The 9,553-nt window shown below is 56.5% G+C and overlaps 1 protein-coding gene across 8 annotated transcripts; it reads right to left on the bottom strand.

Annotated features, from left to right (window-relative positions):
- Window positions 1–41: 41 nt before the first annotated feature.
- DDX49 (DEAD-box helicase 49) lies at window positions 42–9,383 on the bottom strand. Of its 8 annotated transcripts, none has more exons than XM_074026438.1 (14): window positions 9,232–9,383; window positions 8,213–8,336; window positions 8,007–8,082; window positions 7,150–7,235; window positions 6,934–7,055; window positions 6,385–6,633; window positions 6,155–6,295; window positions 4,628–4,703; window positions 4,258–4,334; window positions 3,978–4,075; window positions 2,263–2,337; window positions 791–879; window positions 609–680; window positions 42–518 (listed from the first exon to the last, which is right to left on the bottom strand). In XM_074026438.1, exons 6-14 carry the CDS (start codon window positions 6,567–6,569, stop codon window positions 330–332), a joined length of 1,002 nt encoding a protein of 333 aa, XP_073882539.1. In that variant the 5' UTR covers window positions 6,570–6,633; window positions 6,934–7,055; window positions 7,150–7,235; window positions 8,007–8,082; window positions 8,213–8,336; window positions 9,232–9,383; the 3' UTR covers window positions 42–329. The 8 variants fall into 8 exon arrangements, 7 of the variants coding, with proteins under 7 accessions (XP_073882539.1, XP_073882536.1, XP_073882538.1 ...); XM_074026435.1 differs by having other exon boundaries at window positions 6,385–6,572; XR_012428571.1 differs by lacking the exon at window positions 8,007–8,082 and having other exon boundaries at window positions 5,625–6,295; window positions 6,385–6,572.
- Window positions 9,384–9,553: the final 170 nt, after the last annotated feature.

Below are 9,553 nucleotides of genomic sequence, written 5' to 3'. Positions count from 1 at the left end.
CACCCCACCTCTCCTGTCCCCCTGCTCTTCCAAAGTGAGGCTAAGTCAAAAGACCCGTTTATTGAGCACCTCCTGTATGCGGCACCCCTAAGGGGTGACCTTGGGTCGGGGTCACAACCTCCGCCATGTTCTTTCTTCCTCTGCAGCCTGAATCTTGGCCAAGGCTCAGGGAGGGGGCCAGCCAGTGGTTTTGGGGCAGAGGAGCAGGGCCCGCACAACACGAGCGCCCACGGGTTCCACTGCGGGGCACTGGGTAGGCCCCAAGGAAGTTTCCTCCGACCCTCAGCTCCATAGAAGAGTCCAGGACCGGGCAGATGGCTGTGTGGGGCTCAGGCAGGGCCCTGGGAGGGGACTGGGCCTGAGTGGGACCCAGGTGGGGCCCTGGGTGGATGCCCCTTGTGGCCAACCCTGCCGGCCTTCTGTCGCTTCAGCGTCTCCTCCACCTTCTCCTTGAAACGCCGGTTCTTCTGCTTGATCTTGGCCAGCTCGGCCTTGCGCTTGGCCTCCAGGTCAGGATCCTGGTACAGAGAGGACCAGGGGACGGCTGAGCTGGTGACCCCACCCAGGGAACCTAGCCACCCACCCCTACCTGTGGGCTCAGCCCTCACCTTCCCCTCCAGGATCAGCTGCTTCCGTTTGTTGATCTCCTTTTTTTCATCAAAGTGGGCCGCCTCCAGTTTCTGGTGGAGGGAAGCGGGGTAAGGAGATGCCGGTCATGGAGGCCCCACCTGGAAGGGAGCACCACCGGCTCCGGAGAGCACTTTGGTCCCCGCCCGCCTCTGACACTCACGATCTCACACTCTCTTCGCACCACGTTGACCTGCGTGAGGATCTGCAGCACCTCGGCCTCTTCCACGGATAATTCCTCTAGCTTCTTCTCTATGGGGACAGTAAAGCCGGGGGTGGGGAGGAGATGTGCCATGGAGTGGGAGTTCGGCCAAGTAGTGAGTTCCCCATGCTGTGGGGTATGCAAGGCCATCTGGGGTCATATCAGGTAAGGGCCAGGTGGGCAAGATCAGGGATTTCTGAGCTAAGGAAGGTATGGACCGCTGTCTTTCAGTCTCACCGTCGCCCAAGCTGGAGTGCAGTGGCACTATCTCGGCTCACTGCAACCTCCACCTCCCGGGTTCAAGCAATTCTCGTGCCTCAGCCTCCCTTTTTTTATTTTTTGGTGTTAGCAGCATTATGAGTTTAACCATGAATATTGATTTCTTGGAAACAGTGTCCTTTAAAGTCCAGATATTTCTTGCTTTCTCTTTTTTTGAAGACAGGGTCTTACTCTGTCATCCACACTGGAGTGCGATGGCTCAATCACAGTTCACTATAGCCTCTGCTCAAGCAATTTTCCAACCTCAGCCTCTTGAGTAGCTGGAACTACGGGCGTGCGCCACCATGCCCGGCCAGTTTCTGTATTTTTTTGGAGAGGCAGGGTTTCTCCATGTTGCCCAGGCTGATCTCAAACTCCTGGGCTCAAGTGATTCACCCACCTCGGCCTCCCAAAGTGCTGGGATTACAGGTGTGAGCCACCGTGCCTGGCCTTCAAGTCCAGATGTTTTTTTTTTTCTTTGAGACAGAGTCTCAGTGTCCCCCAGGCTGGAGTGCAATGGCGCGATCTCGGCTCACTGCAACCTCTGCCTCCCGGGTTCAAGCAATTCTCATGCCTCACCCTCCCAAGTAGCTGCGATTACACGCGTGCGCCACCACACCTGGCTAATTTTTGTATTTTTAGTAGAGACAGGGTTTCGCCATGTTGCCCAGATTGGTCTCCAACTCCTGGGCTCAAGTGATCCGCCCACCTCGGCCTCTCAAAAGTGCTAGGATTACAGGCGTGAGCCACTGTGCCCGGCCAAGTCCAATTGTTTCTAAATTTTAGGACAGTCTATGCAGTGATCAGAGATACCTTAGGAAGTGTCTCTGTCTTGGCTGCGTATGAAACTACTCCTAGAGGTTTTTAGCAGGCCCAGGCCCTGTCAGTGGGGCCTCTGACATCTCAGGGGCCTTCCACACACCACAGTCTGAGAAACCCAAGTCCCCTCCTGACTCATGTGGCTTTCAGCTGCTGGCAGCAACTATGGGAAGTCTGTTTCAATAAATGGGCAAAAGAACTTCTTTAGGGGGTGCCTAGGGAAGGAAGCCCAGCCTAAATCTGCTCATGGGAGCAGGCCGGCTGGTGTCTGACAGGGGCAAATGGGTCTCACCCTGAGGCACCCACCTCTGCCCACCCCGCCCCCCCTCCTCCACCCACCCCTCCACCCCACTCACTGATCTGCTCCTCAATGGCGTGCACCAGGTGGATGTCGTACTGTGTCACCAGCGTGATGGCCTGACCCTGCCGCCCTGTGGGGATGTGCCAGTTATCTGCTATGTGCTGGGGGTCAGGACATGGGGCGAATAAGGGCAGATCCTGATGGCTACACAGCTCAGGGGTCCTCCTGGAGATGCTGAACAAGGGCTTGGGCTTGGGAGGGATCAGCCCAGAGTATCTGGGCTTGACCCCAAGCAAGACCTCTGTGTGGAGGACAGGTCGCTGGCGAGACGCAGTTCTGCCGGTCTGGCCTTAAACAGCAGTCAGTTACTGTCCGATTTCCCTTTTTGGCTTGGCTGCCAGGGAACCCAGTCTAAGTAATGCCAGCCATTAGCCCCGACAGGCCTCAGACCAAGATCTCTGCTTGCTGTTTCTGTGACGGTGACTAGGGCCGAAACTGCACTGATGGCGGACAAGGTCCGGGACCCTCGTGGCAGACCCACGTGGACATCACTGTTCTCATTATCCGCCATGTGACGTCTGGGGAGCAGAAGTGACCTGCCCAGCACTACAGGGTCAGGATAGAAGGTCCAGGCCCAGTTTGACCCCAGCAACCACATCTTTCCTGTCTCGAGAAGTGAGAGCATCTCATGGACACCATGGCCCTCCCTGACGGGCAGCAGCAAGTAGTAGGGGCTGGGGCTGTATTGCACCCTCCCAGGAGGCAGCCCCACGCTGCTCAGTTCATCACCTGGCTTGGGTGAAGGCAGCACCTCACTGGCGTTTGCTTTATCTTATATTTTTATTTTATTTACTTTTTTTTTTTTTTTTTTTTTGAGGTAGAGTCTCATTCCATTGCCCAGGCTGGAGTGTAGTGGCACAATCTCGGCTCACTGCAAGCCCTGCCTCCCAGGTTCATGCCATTCTACTGCCTCAGCCTCCCGAGTAGCTGGGACTACAGGCACCCGCCACCATGCCTGGCTAATTTTTTGTATTTTTAGTAGAGATGGGGTTTCACCGTGTTAGCCAGGATGGTTTCGATCTCCTGACCTCGTGATCTGCCTCCCAAAGTGCTGGGATTACAGGCTTGAGCCACCACGCCCGGCCTTTATTTACTTATTTATTTAGTTAGTTATTTTTTCAGACAGAGTTTTGCACTGTCACCCAGGCTGGAATGCAATCGTGCAATCTCTGTTCACTGCAACCTCCGCTTCCCAGGTTCAAGCAATTCTCCTGCCTCAGCCTCCTGAGTAGCTGGGATTATGGGCGCCCTCTACCACACCTGGCTAATTTTTTTGTATTTTTAGTAGAGACAGGGTTTCACCACGTTGGCCAGGCTGGGCTCGAACTCCTGACCTTGTGATCTGCCTGCCTTGGACTCCAAAAGTGCAGAGATTACAGGCGTGAGCCACCGCACCTGGCATTCTACCCTACCCTACCCTACGCTTTCTTTTTTTTGAGACAGAGTTTTGCTCTTTTTGCCCAGGCTGGAGTGCAATGGTGCGATCTCGGCTCACTGCAACCTCCTGGGTTCAAGTGATTCTCCTGCCTCAGCCTCCTGAGTAGCTGGGATTCACCGTTGCTTCAGAAAGGACAACTCCCCAACTTGCAAACATGGCCCTGAGTAGCTCTCATCTGTGGGCTGCACCCTACCCACGTCCTACCACCTGAATTTGCTGGGCAGGCTGGAGGGACAGGGGCCCAAGGCCCGGCCTCCCCCTCCACCACTCACCTGCACGGGCCGTCCGGCCAACTCGGTGGATGTAGATCTTGGGGAGCCCGGGGGTGTTGTGGTTGATGACCACCTGTACCGTAGGGATATCCAGGCCCCTGGAGGGAGATGTGGCTTGTCAGCTCCACTGTCCATGTGGGGAAACCGAGGCTAGGACTCACCCAGGGTCACTCAGCAGGGAGGCTGGGGCTGCCTGACATGCCTGAGGCCAGCCTTCTCATCCGTGGGGCCTTGTAGTAAACGAGGGAGTGCCCTTGGCAGGGGACTGGGGGCTGCTCACCGGGAGGCCACGTCTGTTGCGATCAGGATCCGGTAGATGCTGGACTTGAACTTGGCTAGGGCGGCAAAGCGTTCTTTCTGCACGGGGTTGGGAAGAAAATTGGGAATGAGTGAAGGCAGGGTTTCCTGTGTGAGGCCTGGGGACAGGGTAGAGGCCGGGACAGTCCCCCAGCTGTCCACTGAGGAAGGTGGCCATGAGAAGTCAGACCGGGACAAATGAGTGACGGCTAAAAGAGATGTGGTCAGGGAGGGCCTCGTGAGCTGCGATATTTTGGGACCAGAAGAGACCAGGCGGCAGGAAGAAGGCGCCCGGCAGAAGGAAGGATCGGGGCCGATGTCTGAGGCCGGGAGGTGTCCCGGGGTGGCCTCACCTGCTTCATCATGGAGTGCAGAGCCACGGTGGGGAAGCTGAATTTGCGCAGCATCATGCACAGGATCTGGCAGGTCCTGGCGGGAAGGATGGGCCTGTCAATCCCTCCAGCTCTGGGAAGGTGTTCCTGCCCCCACCCGCCCCTGAGACACCTAGCACAGTGGCCCCATGAAGCTTACAAAGGAGAGGCAGCAGGCCAAGCACGGTGGCTCACGCCTGTAATCCCAGCACTTTGGGAGGCTGAGGCGGGTGGATTGCTTGAGGCCAGGAGTTCAAGACCAGCCTGTCCCAACATGGCAAAACCCCGTCTCTACTAAAAATACAAAAATTAGCCGGGCATGGTGGTGCATGACTGTAGCCCCAGCTACTCAGGAGGCTGAGGCAGGAGAATTTAACCCAGGAGGCAAGGCTGCAGTGAGGTGAGAGTGCGCCATTGCACTCCAGCCTGGGGGACAGCATGAAACTCTCAAAAAAAAAAAAAAAAAGAGGCAGGATGAGGGTTGGTACAGGCCTTGCCTGCCTGATATACTCTCTGCTGATCCCTCCCTGGAGCTGGAACTGACAGGAGTTGGCCCTGGGACTGCAGGGCTGGAAACTGACTTGCTAGGGGTGGTCACTGTTACCAAGAAGGCCGAGAAGGAGCCAGCAGAAGAAGACAGAGTAGAAACAAGGGTACAGGGAGAAAGGATGGGGACCATCACATAAGCTGCTGGATCCTGCCGTGCCTGACAGCCACCCTATAGCCAAACTTTTCTCTTTTTTTTTTCCTGAGACAGTCTCGCTCTGTCCCCCAGGATGGAGTGCAGTGGCACCAACTCGGCTCACTGTAACCTCTACCTACCAGGTTCAAGTGATTCACCCACCTCACCCTCCACGGTAGTTGGGACTACAGGTGCTCACCACCATGCCTGGCTAATTTTTATATTTTCAGTTGAGGTAAAGTTTCACCACATTGGGCAGGCTGGTCTCGAACTCCTGACCTCAGGTGATCCGCCTACCTCAGCCTCCCAGAGTGCCGGGATTACAGGCAGGAGCCACTGCGCCCAGTCCCAACTTTCCTCTTCTGGGAGGTAACACATTTAAAGCGCCTTGACTTCTGCCCTTCTATCCTGGCTCATGCTGGAAGAGTCTCCAGCTTCTCAGGATCTTCCCAAACAGCTCAATGGAGAAGATGTGAACTGCCTCCCCCGGGGTCTCTCTCTGCGCAGATGCACACCAGGCCTGTTAGTTGTCACAGCTTCCTCTGAGACGGGACTAGAGGCCCAGAAAAGTTTAGTGACACCCCCAGAACACAGCAAATGAGCTACTCAAACAGACACTTGCAGGGGTTTCCTGGACCTTCCATCAAGGGCTGGTCTGAGGAACCCCAAAGCCCGGCTGCACCTTCAGATGGGGTGACCTTGGCTCCTTGAGGAAAGCCCCCATGACCTACAGGCTGAGCAGAGCTGAGACTGTGTCCCAGACCCAAGACACTGGGCCACCTCCTCCTTTGAAGGGCGATGGGAGGGGAGAGGCGAGCCCCGCTCACTTGCACGTGTTGGTGAAGATGATAATGGACCAGTCCTCATGCTCATCCTGGAAGCGCTGGATCAGGTGGACCAGGTAGGCGTCCTTGACCTTCTCGGGCACCAGCAGGTAGCGCTGGTCCAGCTGCTCCACGGTGCTCACCCTGGGGATGGACAGGTAGACCGCACGCCTCAGTGTCCCTGCCTGTAGGATGGAGCTGCCCTCCCCACACTGTCTGGGCTGCGGACTCACGGGGCCTGTGCCTCCCAGAAGAAGGGCTGGTTGGTGGCCAGGCCCTGTAGCTCCCGGAGTGTGTCGGTCAGCGTGGCGCTGAACAGCAGTGTCTGCCTGCGGGCCGGCACAGCCGCCAGGATGGCCTCCAGGTCGACGGTGAAGTCAGTGCAGCCCTGTTCCAGCAGCCGGTCTGCCTCGTCCATCACCTGCCGTGCCAGTGGGGGCAGGGGTGAGGGTGTCGTCCATGACCCCGGGTCTTGGCCATCCCTGAAACAGGCCTCTTTGAGAGGCGTGGACATGGACCCTAGGCCCTGGAGTACCCTCCTTCCAAGGGAGGCCTGCCCCTCACCCAAGTCTCAGCAAGGCCCTACCCCCAAATAACACTGCTAGGAATGGGTCCCCTCTTTTTGGTCCTTGAATGGTCCTTGTCACTGTTCCTAGCATTTTACTGGAAAGTCTAAGAAACATACGTTTCCTAAATGGATGACATGGTGCCCCAGACTCTGACGCTGGGACTGGAGGCTCCGAGCCCAGCTCCTGAAGTCTGCAGGGGCGGGGCGAACTCACCAGGAAGCGGATCTTCTTTATACTAAAAGTGTTGGAGCTGCGCAGGTGATCTGCCAGGCGCCCTGGTGTGGCGATGACCACATGTGGTTTCCGGGAGAGCTCCAGTGCCTGGGCCACCATGTCTGGGAGACAGAGTATGAGAGGCAGGGCTGGGCGGGTGGTCCAAAGCTGCTGAGGTCCCATGCTGGGGCTTCCCCTGCCTCCCAGCCCCCGTACCCATGCCACCGACGATGATGCAGTCTTTCAGCCCTAGAGGCTTCCCCAGGACCCGGAACTGCTCTGCGATCTGGTAGGCCAGCTCCCTGTGGGTGTGGAGGGGCCAGGCTGGGTCAGGTAGTGGTTCTGGGCCTGCCTCCCATTCCCCTCTCCATCCCCAGCGTTCCTCCCTGAGCCCCCAGGCTCCTGACTTGCCCCGTCCTGTTCACAAAGGCTCTGATGCTGAGCCTTGGAGGCTGTTGTGGCCCCTGCCCCCTCGCCAGGCTCAGCCTGGAACATCCCTCCTCACCAGCCCAACCCAAACTGGCCTCAGCATCTCTTCCTACCCCAAACCCGCGCCTTCCCCTAGTTTGCCTCTCAGCAGTGGCCTCACCACCAGCCAGTTGCCCCAGCCAGAGGGTCTCAAGCATCAGCCTCCTCTCCTCCTCTCTGTCCCCAACCAACTCTGTCCTAGCCTCTCCCTGGCCCATGACCTTTGCTGCTCACATACCCCCAGAATCAATTCTAACCCTCCGCCTGGCATTCAAGGCCTTTCTCAAACTGGCTCCAATATGCCCAGGCCCCAATACCCTTTCTGCTGCCTGCCCCTTCCTCCCTTCCTCCCTTTCTCTCTTTCTCTCTTTCTGACGGAGTTTTGCTCTTGTTGCCCAGGCTACAGTGCAATGGCGTGATCTTGGCTCACCGCAACCTCCGCCTCCTGGGTTCAAGCAATTCTCCTGTCTTGGCCTCCCGAGTAGCAGGAATTACAAGCATGCGCTACCATGCCCAGCTAATTTTTTTGTATTTTTAGTAAGGATGGGGTTTCTCCATGTTGGTCAGGCTGGTCTCGAACTCCTGGCCTCAAGTGATCCGCTCACCTGGAGCTCCCAAAGTGCTGGGATTACAGGTGTGAGCCACTGCACCCGGGGCATCTGGTTTAATTCTGCAGGACCCCTAAGAAGCGGGTAGCAAGATTTTCATCCTCATCTCACACATGGGAAAAGGGCGCTCAGAGAGGGAAAGGTGCTTGCCCAAGAGAACACAGCTGGTTAACCCATACCCAGGAGGCCTGCTGGGGGCTCACCTGGTGGGTGTCAGGACGAGGCAGAAGATGCCATAGGGATCCTCAGAAAGCTTCTGCAAGATGGGAAGGACAAACGCTGCTGTCTTCCCACTGCCTGTCTTGGCACAGCCCAAGCAGTCTCGACCTGGGTTGAGGACAAAGCAGCATCAATACCCTCCATGTGTGGACAGCCATTCCACTGGGCACAGTGTACAACAGCTTACAAAGCGTTTAGTGAGCAATCACTGTGCGTCAAGTCCTGTGTGCCAGTAAGCCTTTTCCATTCTGGGCATACTGACCACTTTCCACTGGCAACGGACAAATCCTAGGAAGGGATTATAGTCTCCAGTTAACAGAAAGGAAAACTGGGTTTCAGAGACCTGCCCAGGACACACAGCCAGTGAGGAGCAGGCTGGACTGGAACCCATATCTATTTGACCTGAGATGCCCACAGCTTCCCACCACCTCATTCTAACTCCCTCCAGGAGCACATGAACTTGGGGAACCCAGAATTCCCTTCCCTCATAGGCATCTTGTGCTCCCTGTTGACCCCTTCATTTGTTTATTTAATCCCTGACTTGTCACATCTTAGGCTTCCTGTGGGCCTCTCTTTAATGGCCAAACTGGGTTGGGCTAGAGAAGCAGAGAGAAGACCTGCTCCTAGAGGAGCAATCACAGGACCAAGGAGTCCTGGATCTACCAGCAATTTTGACAGCCTCAACTTCTATTTGTAAAATAAAAATAGCAGTACCAGGTCTGCAGGATTTTGCGATACTATCGATTAGTCATTCATCAAACCCTCCCTGTGCTGAGACTATGAAAATTTCAGAGATTACATCAGTTGTGTACGGACATAAAGCGAGTCGGTCATGCAAGCTAAATGCCAACACTGTCCAGTCGGCCTCCGGAACCCCGGATCTCCTGTAACGCCGGAGGTTACCCCTCGCCTCGTGGAACCGGAATGAGCAAAGGCTGCGAGAAGGGAAAGGGGTCGAGAGGAGCGGAGACGCCTCTTGGGGAAGGCACCGAGCCATACTTACCCTCCAGGATGGCGGGAATGCAGCCGAGCTGCACGGGCGTGGGCTGCTTCAAACCCAGCTGCCGACATTGTGCCACTAGCCACGACGACAGCCCGAGCTCCGCGAAGCCTGACATCCTTGTGACCAGCCGTGTGGGGGCCCGTGTGATCTGCGCTTCCGGCGCGCGCCGACGACGTCACGAGAAAACTCTTCCTGTTTATTGGATCTGCCTCCTGCGTGGTCCCACCTTCTCCAGCTCCCTCAGCCCATTCCCAGCCTCGACCGCATCTTTATCATGTTTCCCCGGATCCCATTGGCTTGCAGAAACACACTACAATTCCCG

This window comes from Macaca fascicularis, chromosome 19, assembly GCF_037993035.2.
Source record: "Macaca fascicularis isolate 582-1 chromosome 19, T2T-MFA8v1.1".
NCBI classification, from domain to species: Eukaryota; Metazoa; Chordata; class Mammalia; order Primates; family Cercopithecidae; genus Macaca; species Macaca fascicularis.
This window is presented reverse-complemented; position numbering and strand designations above follow the sequence as displayed.

Coding starts and splice junctions, on each gene's coding strand:
- DDX49 (XM_005588486.5), bottom strand. CDS start 9,346: ATGTCAGGCTTCGCGGAGCTCGGGCTGTCGTCGTGGCTAGTGGCACAA. Junction 7,056..7,149: donor CATCATCGTCGGTGGCATGG/GTACGGGGGCTG, acceptor TCTGTCTCCCAG/ACATGGTGGCCCAGGCACTG. Junction 2,338..3,977: donor TGGCCGGACGGCCCGTGCAG/GTGAGTGGTGGA, acceptor ACATCCCCACAG/GGCGGCAGGGTCAGGCCATC.